General features: G+C 45.0%; 1 protein-coding gene across 1 annotated transcript in view; it reads left to right on the top strand.

Moving 5' to 3' along the window:
• The window catches only part of LOC135513380 (disintegrin and metalloproteinase domain-containing protein 12-like), a 280,995-nt gene that overhangs the window by 203,923 nt on the left and 54,512 nt on the right, over positions 1-22,560 (top strand). The window contains exons 13-17 of the mRNA XM_064936305.1: positions 217-306; positions 2,169-2,364; positions 3,687-3,795; positions 12,950-13,148; positions 16,818-16,895. Coding sequence (XP_064792377.1) covers positions 217-306; positions 2,169-2,364; positions 3,687-3,795; positions 12,950-13,148; positions 16,818-16,895 — 672 coding nt within the window. The remainder of the gene's footprint in view (positions 1-216; positions 307-2,168; positions 2,365-3,686; positions 3,796-12,949; positions 13,149-16,817; positions 16,896-22,560) is intronic.

Here is a 22,560-nt window from a genome sequence, read left to right as displayed (position 1 = left end):
CTCTCTCTCTCTCTCTCTCTCCCCACCTCTCCTCTCTCTCCCCTCTCCCCTCTCCCCCTCTCTCCTCTCCTCTCTCTCCCCACCTCTCCTCTCTCCCCACCTCTCCTCTCTCTCCCCTCTCCCCCTCTCTCCTCTCCTCTTTCTCCCCTCTCCCCTCTCCCCCTGTCTCCTCTCCTCTCTCTCCCCTCTCCCCCTCTCCTCCTCTCCTCTCTCCAGGAGTGTATGAACCCGTGCTGTAACTCTACAACCTGTACTCTGAAGGGTGATGCTGTGTGTGCTCACGGACAGTGCTGTCATGACTGCCTGGTAGGAGACTGACTGACCGGCTGGCCAACAGCCCTCATTTAAACTCACATCTTCTTCAATCTTTATTTACACAGGGAAGGGGTCCTGTTTCACACACACACACACACACACACACACACACACACACACACACACACACACACACGCACGCACGCACGCAAGCACACACACACACACACACACGCACGCACGCACGCAAGCACACACACACACACACAAAATGGCTTAAATACATAGTGGTATCAAAAGGGGAATATGCCTTAAAGTTGGAGTTGTTTGTTTGATCCTCTATACTCATATGTAGTAGCAAGGCTAGTTGTTTGATCCTCTATGCTCATATTTAGTAGCTAGGCTAGTTGTTTGATCCTCTATACTCATATGTAGTAGCTAGGCTAGTTGCTTGATCCTCTATACTCATATTTAGTAGCTAGGCTAGTTGTTTGATCCTCTATACTCATATGTAGTAGCTAGGCTAGTTGTTTGATACTCTATAATCATATGTAGTAGCTAGGCTAGTTGTTTGATACTCTATAATCATATGTAGTAGCTAGGCTAGTTGTTTGATCCTCTATACTCATATGTAGTAGCTAGGCTAGTTGTTTGATACTCTATTATCATATGTAGTAGCTAGGCTAGTTGTTTGATCCTCTATAATCATATGTAGTAGCTAGGCTAGTTGTTTGATACTCTATAATCATATGTAGTAGCTAGGCTAGTTGTTTGATACTCTATTATCATATGTAGTAGCTAGGCTAGTTGTTTGATCCTCTATAATCATATGTAGTAGCTAGGCTAGTTGTTTGATACTCTATAATCATATGTAGTAGCTAGGCTAGTTGTTTGATACTCTATAATCATATGTAGTAGCTAGGCTAGTCGTTTGATACTCTATTATCATATGTAGTAGCTAGGCTAGTTGTTTGATACTCTATAATCATATGTAGTAGCTAGGCTAGTCGTTTGATACTCTATAATCATATGTAGTAGCTAGGCTAGTTGTTTGATACTCTATAATCATATGTAGTAGCTAGGCTAGTCGTTTGATACTCTATAATCATATGTAGTAGCTAGGCTAGTTGTTTGATACTCTATAATCATATGTAGTAGCTAGGCTAGTTGTTTGATACTCTATAATCATATGTAGTAGCTAGGCTAGTTGTTTGATACTCTATAATCATATGTAGTAGCTAGGCTAGTTGTTTGATACTCTATAATCATATGTAGTAGCTAGGCTAGTTGTTTGATACTCTATTATCATATGTAGTAGCTAGGCTAGTTGTTTGATACTCTATAATCATATGTAGTAGCTAGGCTAGTTGTTTGACAATCTATAATTATATGTAGTAGCTAGGCTAGTTGTTTGACAATCTATAATCATATTTAGTAGCTAGGCTAGTTGTTTGTTTGATCCTCTATAATCATATGTAGTAGCTAGGCTAGTTGTTTGATACTCTATTATCATATGTAGTAGCTAGGCTAGTTGTTTAATCCTCTATAATCATATGTAGTAGCTAGGCTAGTTGTTTGATACTCTATAATCATATGTAGTAGCTAGGCTAGTTGTTTGATACTCTATAATCATATGTAGTAGCTAGGCTAGTTGTTTGTTTGATCATCTATAATCATATGTAGTAGCTAGGCTAGTTGTTTGATACTCTATTATCATATGTAGTAGCTAGGCTAGTTGATTTATAAGCTATAATCATATGTAATGGGTAGGGTTAGTAGTAGGTAAGCTAAGTAGTCTGTCCTCCTCTGTTTCTCTTAGACTTCATGCCTCTCAAGGCCTCACCTCCTTATCTGTCTGTCTGCCTGTCTGTCTGCCTGTGTGCCTGTCTATCTGCCCGCCTACCTGTCTGTAGCTGAAAGCAGCGGGCACCCCGTGCAGGGATTCCAGTAACTCATGTGACCTGCCAGAGTTCTGTACCGGTGCCAACCCCCATTGCCCTGCTAATGTGTACCTGCATGACGGGCACGCCTGTCACAACGTTGACGGACACTGCTACAATGGGATCTGCCAGACACACGAGCAGCAGTGCATCACTCTCTGGGGTCAGGGTGAGTAGAGAACAGGGTCTGATCACTCTCTGGGGTCAGGGTGAGTAGAGAACAGGGTCTGATCACTCTCTGGTGACAGGGTGAGTAGAGAACAGGGTCTGATCACTCTCTGGGGACAGGGTGAGTAGAGAACAGGGTCTGATCACTCTCTGGGGTCAGGGTGAGTAGAGAACAGGGTCTGATCACTCTCTGGGGACAGGGTGAGTAGAGAACAGGGTCTGATCACTCTCTGGGGTCAGGGTGAGTAGAGAACAGGGTCTGATCACTCTCTGGGGACAGGGTGAGTAGAGAACAGGGTCTGATCACTCTCTGGGGACAGGGTGAGTAGAGAACAGGGTCTGATCACTCTCTGGGATCAGGGTGAGTAGAGAACAGGGTCTGATCACTCTCTGGGATCAGGGTAGTGAGAGAACAGGGTCTGATCACTCTCTGGGGACAGGTTGAGTAGAGAACAGGGTCTGATCACTCTCTGGGGCCAGGGTGAGTAGAGAACAGGGTCTGATCACTCTCTGGGGCCAGGGTGGGTAGAGAACAGGGTCTGATCACTCTCTGGGGACAGGGTAGGTAGAGAACAGGGTCTGATCACTCTCTGGGGCCAGGGTGAGTATAGAACAGGGATGCAACATTCTGTTCACTCTCACCCAAAAACATCCCAGGTTTACCACACATCTTGGTGGGAAGTCTCTTGCAAGTATCCCATGTGTAATTCTGTGTTGTTGTTTGTGTCGCACTGCTTTGCTTTATCTTGGCCAGGTCGCAATTGTAAATGAGAACTTGTTTTTCAACTGGCCTACCTGGTTAAATAAAGGTCAAATAAATAAATAAAACAAATTTTAAAAGTAGGAGTGAATAAACAGCAAATCCAGAATGCTCCAACCAGAATTTCTGGAAAACCTGGGAATTTGGGGAAAATTACTGTCATTTTGCAAACCTTGTGGAGAGTGGAGTCCCCTACAGGTTGGGAGGGAAAACTGTTGTACAACACTGAGAGATGTTCTAGTCTGACTTCAGATTATTTTGCTGTTGTACAACACTGAGGGATGTTCCACTCTGAGTTCAGATTTCCCTAGCCTGGATTGCTGGCAACCTCTATACTTGTCTTCTTCTCTCAAAACACATGACGCAAGGTCCTAGGAGAGGAGCCTCGAATCTGCTCCTCCCCAATGGGTTCGAGAAGGAGGAGAGGAGCCTCGAATCCGCTCCTCCCCAAAGGGTTCGAGAAGGAGGAGAGGAGCCTCGAGGAGAGGAGGCTGTGAGGAAACCAGATAAGGCCGAGAAGTTACAGTCTGTCTCTGATGTTATATGTCCCCCATGTCTGATAGGAGCCAAGCCCGCCCCAGGGATCTGCTTTGAGAGAGTCAACTCGGCAGGAGATCCCTACGGGAACTGTGGGAAGGACTCCAAGGGATCCTTTGCCAAGTGTGAAGCTCCGTAAGACGACATACCAGTACACATATCCACTGTCTCTGAGCATGTGAAAAGAGACCCCGCCCTCCCCGACTTGCATTTTATCTACACTAAAATGTGATTGGTTTATTTTACTTTATCGGCCACTCGGGTCTTTAACGGGTGTGTGAGTAGTCGAAAACATAGTCAAATAAACCCGTTCGCAGTGGTGCGTGGGTAAAGAATTACCAGGCTGTACAACTTTGAAAGGGTAACCACGACAACAACAGGAGACAAAAGGGTATATAATTACCAGGCTGGACATCTTTGAAAGGGTAACCACGACAACAACAGGAGACAAAAGGGTATAGAATTACCAGGCTGTACATCTTTGAATGGGTAACCACGACAACAACAGGAGACAAAAGGGTATAGAATTACCAGGCTGTACATCTTTGAATGGGTAACCACGACAACAACAGGAGACAAAAGGGTATAGAATTACCAGGCTGTACATCTTTGAAAGGGTAACCACGACAACAACAGGAGACAAAAGGGTATAGAATTACCAGGCTGTACATCTTTGAAAGGGTAAGCACGACAACAACAGGAGACAAAAGGGTATAGAATTACCAGGCTGTACATCTTTGAAAGGGTAAGCACGACAACAACAGGAGACAAAAGGGTATAGAATTACCAGGCTGTACATCTTTGAAAGGGTAACCACGACAACAACAGGAGACAAAAGGGTATAGAATTACCAGGCTGTACATCTTTGAAAGGGTAACCCCGACAACAACAGGAGACAAAAGGGTATAGAATTACCAGGCTGGACATCTTTGAAAGGGTAACCACGACAACAACAGGAGACAAAAGGGTATAGAATTACCAGGCTGTACATCTTGGAAAGGGTAACCACGACAACAACAGGAGACAAAAGGGTATAGAATTACCAGGCTGTACATCTTTGAAAGGGTAACCACGACAACAACAGGAGACAAAAGGGTATAGAATTACCAGGCTGTGCTTCTTTGAAAGGGTAACCACGACAACAACAGGAGACAAAAGGGTATAGAATTACCAGGCTGGACATCTTTGAAAGGGTAACCACGACAACAACAGGAGACAAAAGGGTATAGAATTACCAGGCTGTACATCTTTGAAGGGTAACCACGACAACAACAGGAGACAAAAGGGTATAGAATTACCAGGCTGTACATCTTTGAAGGGTAACCACGACAACAACAGGAGACAAAAGGGTATAGAATTACCAGGCTGTACTTTTTTGAAAGGGTAACCACGACAACAACAGGAGACAAAAGGGAGAAAAAAGTGTCGGTCTTTAAATGAAGACATGATGTCATAGTCTAGACTTTATTGAAACTGTTAAATATTTAAATTAGCATGAAAAAAAGGGGGGAGGGGTTTTGTTCGTCTTATAACGATCCCCTTTAATTGTCTTTAGACGACAGAGACATTAGTGGGTGTGTCCCAAATGAATTCCTATTTCCTGTTTAGTGCACTACTCTTTACCAGTGCCCAATGGCCCCTGCTCAAAAGCAGGGCACTAAACAAGGGATTAGGGTGCTATTCTGGGATGTTGACCTGAATCATTCATCAGCGGTCTCTTAATTGACTTAATTGCAGCAATGACAGAAAACTGGATGTGACTGGGATTGACTGAGACCCTTTTACAATGAAAAACAAAGAAAAGAAGGGGGTTTCACACGGCCACTCTTTCTGTCTAATGTAGGACTGGGCTACAGTCTAATGTAGGACTGGGTTACAGTCTAATGTAGTACTGGGCTACAGTCTAATGTAGGACTGGGTTACAGTCTAATGTAGTACTGGGCTACAGTCTAATGTAGGACTGGGATACAGTCTAATGTAGGACTGGGCTACAGTCTAATGTAGGACTGGGCTACAGTCTAATGTAGTACTGGGCTACAGTCTAATGTAGGAATGGGCTACAGTCTAATGTAGGACTGGGCTACAGCCACTCTTTCTGTCTAATGTAGGACTGGGCTACAGTCTAATGTAGGACTGGGCTACAGTCTAATGTAGGACTGGGCTACAGCCTAATGTAGGACTGGGCTACAGTCTAATGTAGGACTGGGCTACAGTCTAATGTAGTACTGGGCTACAGCCACTCTTTCAGTCTAATGTAGTACTGGGCTACAGCCACTCTTTCAGTCTAATGTAGGACTGGGCTACAGCCCAATGTAGGACTGGGCTACAGTCTAATGTAGGACTGGGCTACAGTCTAATGTAGGACTGGGCTACAGCCTAATGTAGGACTGGGCTACAGTCTAATGTAGGACTGGGCTACAGTCTAATGTAGGACTGGGCTACAGTCTAATGTAGGACTGGGCTACAGTCTAATGTAGGACTGGGCTACAGTCTAATGTAGGACTGGGCTACAGTCTAATGTAGGACTGGGCTACAGTCTAATGTAGGACTGGGCTACAGTCTAATGTAGGACTGGGCTACAGCCTAATGTAGGACTGGGCTACAGTCTAATGTAGGACTGGGCTACAGCCTAATGTAGGACTGGGCTAGAGCCACTCTTTCTGTCTAATGTAGGACTGGGCTACAGCCTAATGTAGTACTGGGATACAGCCACTCTTTCTGTCTAATGTAGGACTGGGCTACAGCCTAATGTAGTACTGGGCTACAGTCTAATGTAGGACTGGGATACAGCCACTCTTTCTGTCTAATGTAGGACTGGGCTACAGCCTAATGTAGTACTGGGCTACAGCCACTCTTTCTGTCTAATGTAGGACTGGGCTACAGCCTAATATAGTACTGGGATACAGCCACTCTTTCTGTCTAATGTAGGACTGGGCTACAGCCTAATGTAGTACTGGGATACAGCCACTCTTTCTGTCTAATGTAGGACTGGGCTACAGCCTAATGTAGTACCCGGCTACAGCCACTCTTTCTGTCTAATGTAGGACTGGGCTACAGCCTAATGTAGTACTGGGATACAGCCACTCTTTCTGTCTAATGTAGGACTGGTCTACAGCCTAATATAGTACTGGGATACAGCCACTCTTTCTGTCTAATGTAGGACTGGGCTACAGCCTAATGTAGTACTGGGCTACAGCCACTCTTTCTGTCTAATGTAGGACTGGGCTACAGCCTAATGTAGTACTGGGATACAGTCTAATGTAGGACTGGGCTACAGCCTAATATAGTACTGGGATACAGCCACTCTTTCTGTCTAATGTAGGACTGGGCTACAGCCTAATGTAGTACTGGGCTACAGCCACTCTTTCTGTCTAATGTAGGACTGGGCTACAGCCTAATGTAGTACTGGGCTACAGCCACTCTTTCTGTCTAATGTAGGACTGGGCTACAGCCTAATGTAGTACTGGGCTACAGCCACTCTTTCTGTCTAATGTAGGACTGGGCTACAGCCTAATGTAGTACTGGGCTACAGCCACTCTTTCTGTCTAATGTAGGACTGGGCTACAGCCTAATGTAGTACTGGGCTACAGCCACTCTTTCTGTCTAATGTAGGACTGGGCTACAGCCTAATGTAGTACTGGGCTACAGTCTAATGTAGGACTGGGCTACAGTCTAATGTAGGACTGGGCTACAGCCTAATGTAGTACTGGGATACAGTCTAATGTAGGACTGGGCTACAGCCTAATGTAGTACTGGGATACAGTCTAATGTAGGACTGGGCTACAGCCTAATGTAGTACTGGGCTACAGCCACTCTTTCAGTCTAATGTAGGACTGGGCTACAGTCTAATGTAGTACTGGGCTACAGCCACTCTTTCTGTCTAATGTAGGACTGGGCTACAGTCACTCTTTCTGTCTAATGTAGGACTGGGCTACAGCCACTCTTTCAGTCTAATGTAGTACTGGGCTACAGCCTAATGTAGTACTGGGCTACAGTCTAATGTAGGACTGGGCTACAGTCTAATGTAGGACTGGGCTACAGTCTAATGTAGGACTGGGCTACAGCCACTCTTTCTGTCTAATGTAGGACTGGGCTACAGCCTAATGTAGTACTGGGCTACAGTCTAATGTAGGACTGGGCTACAGTCTAATGTAGGACTGGGCTACAGTCTAATGTAGGACTGGGCTACAGTCTAATGTAGGACTGGGCTACAGTCTAATGTAGGACTGGGCTACAGTCTAATGTAGGACTGGGCTACAGTCTAATGTAGGACTGGGCTACAGTCTAATGTAGGACTGGGCTACAGCCACTCTTTCAGTCTAATGTAGGACTGGGCTACAGTCTAATGTAGGACTGGGATACAGTCTAATGTAGGACTGGGCTACAGTCTAATGTAGGACTGGGCTACAGTCTAATGTAGGACTGGGCTACAATCTAATGTAGGACTGGGCTACAGTCTAATGTAGGACTGGGCTACAGCCTAATGTAGGACTGGGCTAAAGTCTAATGTAGGACTGGGCTACAGTCTAAAGTAGGACTGGGCTACAGTCTAATGTAGGACTGGGCTACAGTCTAATGTAGGACTGGGCTACAGTCTAATGTAGGACTGGGCTACAGTCTAATGTAGGACTGGGCTACAGCCTAATGTAGGACTGGGCTACAGTCTAATGTAGGACTGGGCTACAGTCTAATGTAGGACTGGGCTACAGTCTAATGTAGGACTGGGCTACAGCCACTCTTTCAGTCTAATGTAGTACTGGGCTACAGCCACTCTTTCAGTCTAATGTAGGACTGGGCTACAGCCTAATGTAGGACTGGGCTACAGTCTAATGTAGGACTGGGCTACAGTCTAATGTAGGACTGGGCTACAGTCTAATGTAGGACTGGGCTACAGCCACTCTTTCAGTCTAATGTAGTACTGGGCTACAGCCACTCTTTCAGTCTAATGTAGGACTGGGCTACAGCCCAATGTAGGACTGGGCTACAGTCTAATGTAGGACTGGGCTACAGTCTAATGTAGGACTGGGCTACAGCCTAATGTAGGACTGGGCTACAGTCTAATGTAGGACTGGGCTACAGTCTAATGTAGGACTGGGCTACAGTCTAATGTAGGACTGGGCTACAGTCTAATGTAGGACTGGGCTACAGTCTAATGTAGGACTGGGCTACAGTCTAATGTAGGACTGGGCTACAGTCTAATGTAGGACTGGGCTACAGTCTAATGTAGGACTGGGCTACAGCCTAATGTAGGACTGGGCTACAGTCTAATGTAGGACTGGGCTACAGCCTAATGTAGGACTGGGCTAGAGCCACTCTTTCTGTCTAATGTAGGACTGGGCTACAGCCTAATGTAGTACTGGGATACAGCCACTCTTTCTGTCTAATGTAGGACTGGGCTACAGCCTAATGTAGTACTGGGCTACAGTCTAATGTAGGACTGGGATACAGCCACTCTTTCTGTCTAATGTAGGACTGGGCTACAGCCTAATGTAGTACTGGGCTACAGCCACTCTTTCTGTCTAATGTAGGACTGGGCTACAGCCTAATATAGTACTGGGATACAGCCACTCTTTCTGTCTAATGTAGGACTGGGCTACAGCCTAATGTAGTACTGGGATACAGCCACTCTTTCTGTCTAATGTAGGACTGGGCTACAGCCTAATGTAGTACCCGGCTACAGCCACTCTTTCTGTCTAATGTAGGACTGGGCTACAGCCTAATGTAGTACTGGGATACAGCCACTCTTTCTGTCTAATGTAGGACTGGTCTACAGCCTAATATAGTACTGGGATACAGCCACTCTTTCTGTCTAATGTAGGACTGGGCTACAGCCTAATGTAGTACTGGGCTACAGCCACTCTTTCTGTCTAATGTAGGACTGGGCTACAGCCTAATGTAGTACTGGGATACAGTCTAATGTAGGACTGGGCTACAGCCTAATATAGTACTGGGATACAGCCACTCTTTCTGTCTAATGTAGGACTGGGCTACAGCCTAATGTAGTACTGGGCTACAGCCACTCTTTCTGTCTAATGTAGGACTGGGCTACAGCCTAATGTAGTACTGGGCTACAGCCACTCTTTCTGTCTAATGTAGGACTGGGCTACAGCCTAATGTAGTACTGGGCTACAGCCACTCTTTCTGTCTAATGTAGGACTGGGCTACAGCCTAATGTAGTACTGGGCTACAGCCACTCTTTCTGTCTAATGTAGGACTGGGCTACAGCCTAATGTAGTACTGGGCTACAGCCACTCTTTCTGTCTAATGTAGGACTGGGCTACAGCCTAATGTAGTACTGGGCTACAGTCTAATGTAGGACTGGGCTACAGTCTAATGTAGGACTGGGCTACAGCCTAATGTAGTACTGGGATACAGTCTAATGTAGGACTGGGCTACAGCCTAATGTAGTACTGGGATACAGTCTAATGTAGGACTGGGCTACAGCCTAATGTAGTACTGGGCTACAGCCACTCTTTCAGTCTAATGTAGGACTGGGCTACAGTCTAATGTAGTACTGGGCTACAGCCACTCTTTCTGTCTAATGTAGGACTGGGCTACAGTCACTCTTTCTGTCTAATGTAGGACTGGGCTACAGCCACTCTTTCAGTCTAATGTAGTACTGGGCTACAGCCTAATGTAGTACTGGGCTACAGTCTAATGTAGGACTGGGCTACAGTCTAATGTAGGACTGGGCTACAGTCTAATGTAGGACTGGGCTACAGCCACTCTTTCTGTCTAATGTAGGACTGGGCTACAGCCTAATGTAGTACTGGGCTACAGTCTAATGTAGGACTGGGCTACAGTCTAATGTAGGACTGGGCTACAGTCTAATGTAGGACTGGGCTACAGTCTAATGTAGGACTGGGCTACAGTCTAATGTAGGACTGGGCTACAGTCTAATGTAGGACTGGGCTACAGTCTAATGTAGGACTGGGCTACAGTCTAATGTAGGACTGGGCTACAGTCTAATGTAGGACTGGGCTACAGTCTAATGTAGGACTGGGCTACAGTCTAATGTAGGACTGGGCTACAGCCACTCTTTCAGTCTAATGTAGGACTGGGCTACAGTCTAATGTAGGACTGGGATACAGTCTAATGTAGGACTGGGCTACAGTCTAATGTAGGACTGGGCTACAGTCTAATGTAGGACTGGGCTACAATCTAATGTAGGACTGGGCTACAGTCTAATGTAGGACTGGGCTACAGCCTAATGTAGGACTGGGCTAAAGTCTAATGTAGGACTGGGCTACAGTCTAAAGTAGGACTGGGCTACAGTCTAATGTAGGACTGGGCTACAGTCTAATGTAGGACTGGGCTACAGTCTAATGTAGGACTGGGCTACAGTCTAATGTAGGACTGGGCTACAGCCTAATGTAGGACTGGGCTACAGTCTAATGTAGGACTGGGCTACAGTCTAATTGAGGACTGGGCTACAGTCTAATGTAGGACTGGGCTACAGTCTAATGTAGGACTGGGCTACAGTCTAATGTAGGACTGGGCTACAGTATAATGTAGGACTGGGCTACAGTCTAACGTAGGACTGGGCTACAGTGTAATGTAGGACTGGGCTACAGCCAGTCTTTCAGTCTAATGTAGGACTGGGCTACAGTCTAATGTAGGACTGGGCTACAGTCACTCTTTCAGTCTAATGTAGGACTGGGCTACAGCCACTCTTTCAGTCTAATGTAGGACTGGGCTACAGTCTAATGTAGGACTGGGCTACAGTCTAATGTAGGACTGGGCTACAGTCTAATGTAGGACTGGGCTACAGTCTAATGTAGGACTGGGTTACAATCTAATGTAGGACTGTGCTACAGTCTAATGTAGGACTGGGCTACAGTCTAATGTAGGACTGGGCTACAGTCTAATGTAGGACTGGGCTACAGTCTAATGTAGGACTGGGCTACAGTGTAATGTAGGACTGGGCTACAGCCAGTCTTTCAGTCTAATGTAGGACTGGGCTACAGTCTAATGTAGGACTGGGCTACAGTCACTCTTTCAGTCTAATGTAGGACTGGGCTACAGCCACTCTTTCAGTCTAATGTAGGACTGGGCTACAGTCTAATGTAGGACTGGGCTACAGTCTAATGTAGGACTGGGCTACAGTCTAATGGAGGACTGGGTTACAATCTAATGTAGGACTGTGCTACAGTCTAATGTAGGACTGGGCTACAGTCTAATGTAGGACTGGGCTACAGTCTAATGTAGGACTGGGCTACAGTCTAATGTAGGACTGGGTTACAGTCTAATGTAGGACTGGGCTACAGTCTAATGTAGGACTGGGTTACAGTCTAATGTAGGACTGGGCTACAGTCTAATGTAGGACTGGGTTACAGCTCTGATTCTCTGCTGATATGAATTTCCCTGGAACAGGGGTAGAAAATAGTCCTAACAACAGAACAGAACAGAACCTAAACTGGGGTTGAAAACAACAGAACAGAACCTAAACTGGGTTTGAAAAGAGTCCTAACAGCACAACAGAACCTAAGTGGGGTTGAAAAGAGTCCTAACAACACAACAGAACCTAAACTGGGGTTGAAAAGAGTCCTAACAACACAACAGAACCTAAGTGGGGTTGAAAAGAGTCCTAACGGCACAGTAGTTACTGTAGTTTTAACAACACAGTAGTTACTGTAGTTTTAACAACACAGTAGTTACTGTAGTTCTAACAACACAGTAGTTACTGTAGTTTTAACAACACAGTAGTTACTGTAGTTTTAACAACACAGTAGTTACTGTAGTTCTAACAACACAGTAGTTACTGTAGTTCTAACAACACAGTAGTTACTGTAGTTCTAACAACACAGTAGTTACTGTAGTTCTAACAACACAACAGAACACTGTGTAGTAGTTACTGTAGTTCTAACAACACAGTAGTTACTGTCGTTCTAACAACACAGTAGTTACTGTAGTTCTAACAACACAGTAGTTACTGTAGTTCAGAGGCGTCAAACTCAATCCTGCAGTGTCTGCAGGTTTTCGCTCTTCCATTGTGCTTGATTGATCAATTAAGGTCATTGATTAGTTTAAGAACTCCCCTCACCTGGTTGTCTAGGTCTTAATTTGATACGAATTGAAAGAAATTCACGAAATAACCAGCAGGCACACAGCCCTCCAGGAAATCATTTTGACACCACTGTTGTAGATGGTTGGAGAGAAAGTCAAGTTTTTTGACAGCTAAGACTCTAGCTCCAGTAACAATGAAATATCATTCAGGTGAATGCCTTTAGTTGTTTTTTTCTAATCTATTGATTAATGGGGTGTTGTTTGTTGTTGTTGTTGTTTACAGAGATGCTAAGTGTGGCAAAATACAATGTCAAGGGGGAGCCAACCGACCAATAATAGGCACCAATGCCGTCTCCATAGAAACCAACATCCCCCTCCAAGAGGGGGGCCGAATCCTGTGCCGGGGGACCCATGTCTACCTGGGGGACGACATGCCGGACCCGGGCCTCGTCATGTCGGGCACAAAGTGTGGCGACGCCATGGTGAGAACTCAACACCGTGACCCTGTTCACACCAATGGGCCGTCGGACCATCCAGGAGAGAGTGTGTTGTTGTTGTTGTTGTTGTTGTTGTTGTTGACAGAGGTTAACTGCGCTGGCCTCTGGTTACGTGTCCACAATAGTAGCTTGAACTGTGCAGGGAAGGACAATGGGAAAAGAAAATATCTGAGTCAGCATTGTACAGTTTGACTCAGCATTGTATGGTTTGGGTCAGCAATGTACGGTTTGATTCAGCATTGTACAGTTTGACTCAGCATTGTACGGTTTGACTCAGCATTGTATGGTTTGACTCAGCATTGTATGGTTTGACTCAGCATTGTATGGTTTGACTCAGCATTGTACGGTTTGACTCAGCATTGTACGGTTTGACTCAGCATTGTACGGTTTCACTCAGCATTGTATGGTTTGACTCAGCAATGTATGGTTTGACTCAGCATTGTACGGTTTGACTCAGCATTGTACGGTTTGACTCAGCATTGTACGGTTTGACTCAGCATTGTACGGTTTGACTCAGCATTGTATGGTTTGACTCAGCATTGTACGGTTTGACTCAGCATTGTACGGTTTAGCTCAGCATTGTACGTTTTGACTCAGCATTGTACGGTTTAGCTCAGCATTGTACGTTTTGACTCAGCATTGTACGGTTTAGCTCAGCATTGTACGGTTTGACTCAGCATTGTACTGGGCAGTGACCGTGGACACTAACGGTGGTGACATCAGTGGAGTACCTGTCTGTCTGTCTGTCTGTCTGTCTGTCTGTCTGTCTGTCTGCACTGTCTGTCTGCTCTGTCTGTCTGTCTGTCTGTCTGTCTGTCTGTCTGCCTGCTCTGTCTGCCTGTCTGTCTGTCTGTCTGTCTGTCTGTCTGTCTGCTCTGTCTGTCTGTCTGTCTGCACTGTCTGTCTGTCTGCTCTGTCTGTCTGTCTGTCTATCTGTCTGTCTGTCTGTCTGTCTGCTCTGTCTGTCTGTCTGTCTGTCTGCTCGTCTGTCTGCCTGTCTGTCTGCCTGCTCTGTCTGCCTGTCTGTCTGTCTGTCTGTCTGTCTGTCTGTCTGTCTGTCTGTCTGTCTGTCTGTCTGTCTGTCTGTCTGCTCTGTCTGTCTGTCTGTCTGTCTGCACTGTCTGTCTGCTCTGTCTGTCTGTCTGTCTATCTGTCTGTCTGTCTGTCTGTCTGTCTGTCTGTCTGTCTGTCTGTCTGTCTGTCTGTCTGTCTGTCTGTCTGTCTGTCTGTCAATTCAATTTTTCAATCCAAGGGCTTTATTGGCATGGGAAACGTGTTAACATTGCCAAAGCAAGTGAGGATAATATATAAAGTGAATATATAAAGTGAAAAAAACAATACAAATTAACAATAAACATTACACATACAGAAGTTTCAAAACAATAAAGACATTACAAATGTCATATTACGTCTATATATCATGTCTATATACAGTGTTGAAATGATGTGCAAATAGTTAAAGTACAAAAGGGAAAATAAATAAACATAAATATGGCTTGTATTTACAATGGTGTTTGTTCTTCACTGTTAAACCTTGCTGCTTGTTTAGCAGGCCCTCAGGCTAAATTCAGTCAAAAGCTTTTTTTGAAAATCAACAAAGCATGAGAAGACTTTGCCTTTTGTTTTGGTTTGTTTGGTTGTCAATTAGGGTGTGCAGGGTGAATACGTGGTCTGTCGTACGGTCATTTGGTAAAAAGCCAATTTGCCCAGGACATTGTTTTCATTGAGGAAGTGTACGAGTCTGCTGTCAATGAAAATGCAGAGGATTTTCCCTTGCTGTTATCCCATGGTAGTTATTGGGGTCAAATTGGTCTCCACTTTTGAGGATTGGGGTGATCAGTCCTTGGTTCCGAATGTTGGGGAAGATGCCAGAGCTGAGGATGATGTCAAAGAGTTTTAGTATAGCCAATTGGAATTTGTGGTCTGTCTAGTCATTTAATTTAGGATACCATCCACCCCACAAGTCTTTCTGGGTTGGAGGGTTTGTATTTTGTTCTGTACTTCATTCAATGTAATTAGAGAATCCAGTGGGTTCTGGTCGTCTGTAATAGTTGAATATAAGATTTGTATTTGATCATGTATGTGTTTTTGCTGTTTGTTCTTTGTTATAGAGCCAGAAAGATTGGAGAAGTGGTTTACCCATACATCTCTGTTTTGGATATATAATTATTTGTGTTGTTGTTGTTTGTTTATTTCCAATTTTCCCAAAAGTGTTTAGAGTCTATGGATTCTTCAGTTGCATTGAGCTGATTTCTGACGTGCTGTTCCTTCTTTTTCCGTAGTGTATTTCTGTATTGTTTTAGTGATTCACCATAGTGAAGGAGTCGACTCAGGTTTTCTGGGTCTCTATGTTTTTGGTTGGATGGGTTTCTCAATTTCTTTCTTGAGAAACCCGGCGTTCTTCATCCATCCATTTGTCATTGTTGTTCATTTTCTCAGGTTGTCTGCTTGAAATTAGTATTTTTTTGATAGGGAAGCTATATAGTTAAATATACTGTTTAGGTTTTCTACTGCCAAGTTTACACATTCACTATTACAGTGCACATTTTGTCCAGGAAATTGTCTAGAAGGAATTGAATTTGTTGTTGCCTAATTTTCTCTCTCTATCTCTCTCCCTCCCTCGACCCCTCCCCTCTCTCTCTTTCCCCCCTCTATCTCTCTCTCTCTCTCTCTCTGTCTCTCTCTCTCTCTCTCGCTCTTTCTCCCTCGCTCTCTCTCTCTTGCTCTTTCTCTCTCTCTCTCTCTCGCTCTTTCTCTCTCGCTCTTTCTCTCTCTCGCTCTTTCTCTCTCGCTCTTTCTCTCTTGCTCTCTCTCTCTCGCTCTTTCTCTATCGCTCTTTCTCTCTCTCTCGCGCTCTTTCTCTCTCTCTCTCGCTCTCTCTCTCCCGCTCTCTCTCTTTCTTTCCCCCCTCTCTCTCTCTCTCTCTCTCTCTCTCTCTCTCTCTCTCTCTCTCTCTCTCTCACTCTTTCTCTCTCGCTCTCTCTCGCTCTTTCTCTCTCGCTCTTTCTCTCTCTTGCTCTTTCTCTCTCTCTTGCTCTCTCTCTCGCTCTTTCTCTCTCTTGCTCTTTCTCTCTCTCTTGCTCTTTCTCTCTCTCTCGCTCTTCTCTTTCTCTCTCTCTCTCTCGCTCTTTCTCTCTCTCTCTCTCTCTCTCTTTCTTTCTCTCTCTCTCTTTCTTTCTCTCTCTCTCTCGCTCTTTCTCTCCCCCTCTCCCTCTCCCTCCCTCTCCCTCCGCCCCCTCTCTCTCTCTCTCTTTCTCTCTCTTTCTCTCTCTCTCTCTCGCTCTCTCTCGCTCTTTCTCACTCGCTCTTTCTCTCTCGCTCTTTCTCTCTTGCTCTTTCTCTCTCTCTTGCTCTCTCTCTTGCTCTTTCTCTCTCTTGCTCTTTCTCTCTCTCTTGCTCTCTCTCTCTCTCTTTCTCTCTCTCTCGCTCTTCTCTCTTCTCTCTCTCTCTCTCGCTCTTTCTCTCTCTCTCTCTTTCTTTCTCTCTCTCTCTCTCTCTCTCTCTCGCTCTTTCTCTCCCCCTCTCCCTCTCCCTCCCTCTCCCTCTGCCCCCCTCTCTCTCTCTCTCTCTCTCTCTCGCTCTATCTCTCTCTTTCTCTCCCCCCTCTCCCTCTCCCTCTCCCCCCTCTCTCTCTCTCTGTCTGTCTCTCTGTAGATGTGTCTGAACCGACAGTGTCAGAACGTCAGTGTCTTTGGAGTGCAGGAGTGCTCAGAGAAGTGCAGTGGTCGAGGGGTGAGTAACGTCAAACCGCCCTTTTGAACAGTTCCCCCTTTTTTTGTCCTTCTTACGTCCCAAATTGCACCCTACAGTGGGGCCAAAAAGTATTTAGTCAGCCACCAATTGTGCAAGTTCTCCCACTTAAAAAGATGAGAGAGGCCTGTAATTTTCATCATAGGTACACTTCAACTATGACAGACAAAATGAGGAAAAAAAATCCAGAAAATCACATTGTAGGATTTTTAATGAATTTATTTGAAAATTATGTTGGAAATTAAGTATTTGGTCAATAACAAAAGTTTATCTCAATACTTTGTTATATACCCTTTGTTGGCAATGATAGAGGTCAAACGTTTTCTGTAAGTCTTCACAAGGTTTTCACACACTGTTGCTGGTCTTTTGGCCCATTCCTCCATGCAGATCTCCTCTAGAGCAGTGATGTTTTGGGGCTGTTGCTGGGCAACACGGACTTTCAACTCCCTCCAAAGATTTTCTATGGGGTTGAGATCTGGAGACTGGCTTGGCCACTCCAGGACCTTGAAATGCTTCTGACGAAGCCACTCCTTCGTTGCCCGGGCGGTGTGTTTGGGATCATTGTCATGCTGAAAGACCCAGCCACGTTTCATCTTCAATGCCCTTGCTGAAGGAAGGAGGTTTTCACTCAAAATCTCACGATACATGGCCCCATTCATTCTTTCCTTTACACGGATCAGTTTTCCTGGTCCCTTTGCAGAAAAACAGCCCCAAAGCATGATGTTTCCACCCCCATGCTTCACAGTAGGTATGGTGCTCTTTGGATGCAACTCAGCATTCTTTGTCCTCCAAACACGACAAGTTGAGTTTTTACCAAAAAGTTATATTTTGGTTTCATCTGACCATATGACATCCTGAGATCTTGCGTGGCGCCCCAGATCGAGGGAGATTATCAGTGGTCTTGTATGTCTTCCATTTCCTATTAATTGCTCCCACAGTTGATTTCTTCAAAACAAGCTGCTTACCTATTGCAGATTCAGTCTTCCCAGCCTGGTGCAGGTCTACAATTTTGTTTCTGGTGTCCTTTGACAGCTCTTTGGTCTTGGCCATAGTGGAGTTTGGAGTGTGACTGTTTGAGGTTGTGGACAGGTGTCTTTTACACTGATAACAAGGTCAAACAGGTGCCATTAATACAGGTAACGAGTGGAGGACAGAGGAGCCTCTTAAAGAAGAAGTTACAGGTCTGTGAGAGCCAGAAATCTTCCTTGTTTGTAGGTGACCAAATACTTATTTTCCACCATAATTTACAAATAAATTCATAAAAAATCCTACAATGTGAATTTCTGGATTTCTTTTTCTAATTTTGTCTGTCATAGTTGAAGTGTACCTATGACGAAAATTACAGGCCTCTCTCATGTTTTTAAGTGGGAGAACTTGCACAATTAGTGGCTGACTAAATACTTTTTTGCCCCACTGTATATCCTTACATAGTGCACAACTTTTTAACCAGAGCCCTATAAAGCCCCAGGTCAAAGGTGGTGCACTACATTAGGGAATAGGCTGCCATGGGGGACTGAGACCATGAGACTGGTTCATGATTCATGTCTGTAATTTATCCCACATGTGACTTTGATCCTTGCCGGGCCAGTAGATCTTCCCCTCGGTAATAAAGTCGCCCTCATACAGTCCTTAAACCATCACTGTTCAGCTTTTGGTTGAATACCGTACATTGACTTCATATATGCATACACACACACACACACACACACACACACACACACACACACACACACACACACACACACACACACACACACACACACACACACACACACACACACAGAGAAAGGCAGGCACACACACATGCTCACACACACACACACACACATGCTCACACACACACACACACACACACACACACACACGATCATACACACACACACACACGCTCACACACACACACACACACACACGCTCATACACACACACACACGCTCATACACACACACACACACACTCTCATACACACACACACGCTCATACACACACACACACACGCACACACACGCACACACACACGCTCATACACACACACACGCTCAGACACACACACATACACGCTCATACACACACACACGCACACACACACAGAAAGGCAGGCACACACACGCTCACACATGCGCACTCACACACACACAGAAAGGCAGGCACACACACACACATGCTCACACACACAGAGAGAAAGGCAGGCACAACACACAGAGAGAAAGGCAGGCACACACACAGAGAGAAAGGCAGGCACACACACACACAGAAAGGCAGGCACACACACACAGAGAAAGGCAAGCACACACACACACACACACACACACACACGCACCCATAGAAAGGCAGGCACACACACACACACACACACACACAGAAAAGCAGGCACACACACACACACACACACACACACACAGAAAGGCAGGCACACACACACACAGAAAGGCAGGCACACACACACACAGAAAGGCAGGCACACACACTTAGAAAGGCAGGCGCACACACACACAGAAAGGCAGGCACACACACGCTCACACATGCGCACTCACACACACACAGAAAGGCAGGCACACACACACACATGCTCACACACACAGAGAGAAAGGCAGGCACAACACACAGAGAGAAAGGCAGGCACACACACAGAGAGAAAGGCAGGCACACACACACACAGAAAGGCAGGCACACACACACAGAGAAAGGCAAGCACACACACACACACACACACACACACACGCACACATAGAAAGGCAGGCACACACACACACACACACAGAAAAGCAGGCACACACACACACACACACACACACACACACACACACACACACACACAGAAAGGCAGGCACACACACACACAGAAAGGCAGGCACACACACACACAGAAAGGCAGGCACACACACTTAGAAAGGCAGGCGCACACACACACAGAAAGGCAGGCACACACACGCTCACACATGTGCACTCACACACACACAGAAAGGCAGGCACACACACACACATGCTCACACACACAGAGAGAAAGGCAGGCACAACACACAGAGAGAAAGGCAGGCACACACACAGAGAGAAAGGCAGGCACAACACACAGAGAGAAAGGCAGGCACACACACAGAGAGAAAGGCAGGCACACACACACACAGAAAGGCAGGCACACACACACAGAGAAAGGCAAGCACACACACACACACACACACACACACACGCACACATAGAAAGGCAGGCACACACACACACACACACAGAAAAGCAGGCACACACACACACACACACACACACACACACACACAGAAAGGCAGGCACACACACACACAGAAAGGCAGGCACACACACTTAGAAAGGCAGGCACACACACACACAGAAAGGCAGGCACACACACACACAGAAAGGCAGGCACACACACACACACAGAAAGGCAGGCACACACACACACACAGAAAGGCAGGCACACACACACACAGAAAGGCAAGCACACATACACAGAAAGGCAGGCACACACACACACACAGAAAGGCAGGCACACACACACACAGAAAGGCAAGCACACATACACAGAAAGGCAGGCACACACACACACACAGAAATGCAGGCACACACACACACACCAACCTACCAACCTCTACTGTTTCAGAGTGTGATGTGTTTCCGGTAAGGTAACCCATTCCAGTGTGATCAATCATCCTAGAGGGCTGCCTGCCGAGAAGTCTCATCAGTTTGGATGAGAAATGGATTCATTTATGTTTAAGTGTCATTCATCATCGACTGGCTCTGAGGCACACGTCCTTGTCCTAAAATGTGCTGGAATGTCAAGTCAGGCAAAAGGTTCATTTGGCCAAACCCAGGCAGGAATAGGGTGTAAGGCACACAGTTAAACTTGAAGCCTGTGATCTACAGTAGCAGTAGTATGTTGTGATATACTACCTACAGGTGTGATATGTGGTGATATACTACCTACAGGTGTGATATGTGGTGATATACTACCTACAGGTGTGATATGTGGTGATATACTACCTACAGGTGTGATATGTGGTGATATACTACCTACAGGTGTGATATGTGGTGATATACTACCTACAGGTGTGATATGTGGTGATATACTACCTACAGGTGTGATATGTGGTGATATACAACCTACAGGTGTGATATGTGGTGATATACAACCTACAGGTGTGATATGTGGTGATATACTACCTACATGTGTCATATGTTGTGATATACTACCTACAGGTGTGATATGTGGTGATATACTACCTACAGGTGTGATATGTGGTGATAAACTACCTACAGGTGTGATATGTGGTGATAAACTACCTACAGGTGTGATATGTGGTGATATACAACCTACAGGTGTGATATGTGGTGATATACTACCTACATGTGTCATATGTTGTGATATACTACCTACAGGTGTGATATGTGGTGATATACTACCTACAGGTGTGATATGTGGTGATATACAACCTACAGGTGTGATATGTGGTGATATACTACCTACAGGTGTGTTATAACTACAATATGTTGTGATATACTACCTACAGGTGTGTTATAACTACAATATGTTGTGATATACTACCTACAGGTGTGATATGTTGTGATATACTACCTACAGGTGTGATATGTGGTGATAAACTACCTACAGGTGTGATATGTGGTGATATACAACCTACAGGTGTGATATGTGGTGATATACTACCTACAGGTGTGATATGTGGTGATATACTACCTACAGGTGTCATATGTGGTGATATACTACCTACAGGTGTGATATGTGGTAATATACTACCTACAGGTGTGATATGTGGTGATATACAACCTACAGGTGTGTAATAACCACAATATGTTGTGATATACTACCTACAGGTATGTTATAACTACAATATGTGGTAATATACTACCTACAGGTGTGTAATAACCACAATATGTTGTGATATACTACCTACAGGTATGTTATAACTACAATATGTTGTGATATACTACCTACAGGTGTGTAATGTTGTGGTATACTACCTACAGGTGTGTAATGTTGTGATATACTACCTACAGGTGTGTTATAACTACAATATGTTGTGATATACTACCTAAAGGTGTGTTATAACTACAATATGTTGTGATATACTACCTACAGGTGTGTAATAACCACAATATGTTGTGATATACTACCTACAGGTGTGTTATAACTACAATATGTTGTTATATACTACCTACAGGTGTGTTATAACTACAATATGTTGTGATATACTACCTACAGGTGTGTAATAACTACAATATGTTGTGATATACTACCTACAGGTGTGATATGTTGTGATATACTACCTACAGGTGTGATATGTGGTGATATACTACCTACAGGTGTGATATGTGGTGATATACTACCTACAGGTGTGTAATAACTACAATATGTTGTGATATACTACCTACAGGTGTGTAATGTTGTGGTATACTACCTACAGGTGTGTAATGTTGTGATATACTACCTACAGGTGTGTTATAACTACAATATGTTGTGATATACTACCTAAAGGTGTGTTATAACTACAATATGTTGTGGTTTACTACCTACAGGTGTGTTATAACTACAATATGTTGTGGTTTACTACCTACAGGTGTGATATGTTGTGATATACTACTACAGGTGTGTAATAACTACAATATGTTGTGGTTTACT

The sequence above is a fragment of the Oncorhynchus masou genome, chromosome 24, assembly GCF_036934945.1.
Source record: "Oncorhynchus masou masou isolate Uvic2021 chromosome 24, UVic_Omas_1.1, whole genome shotgun sequence".
Classification (NCBI taxonomy): Eukaryota; Metazoa; Chordata; class Actinopteri; order Salmoniformes; family Salmonidae; genus Oncorhynchus; species Oncorhynchus masou.
This window is presented reverse-complemented; position numbering and strand designations above follow the sequence as displayed.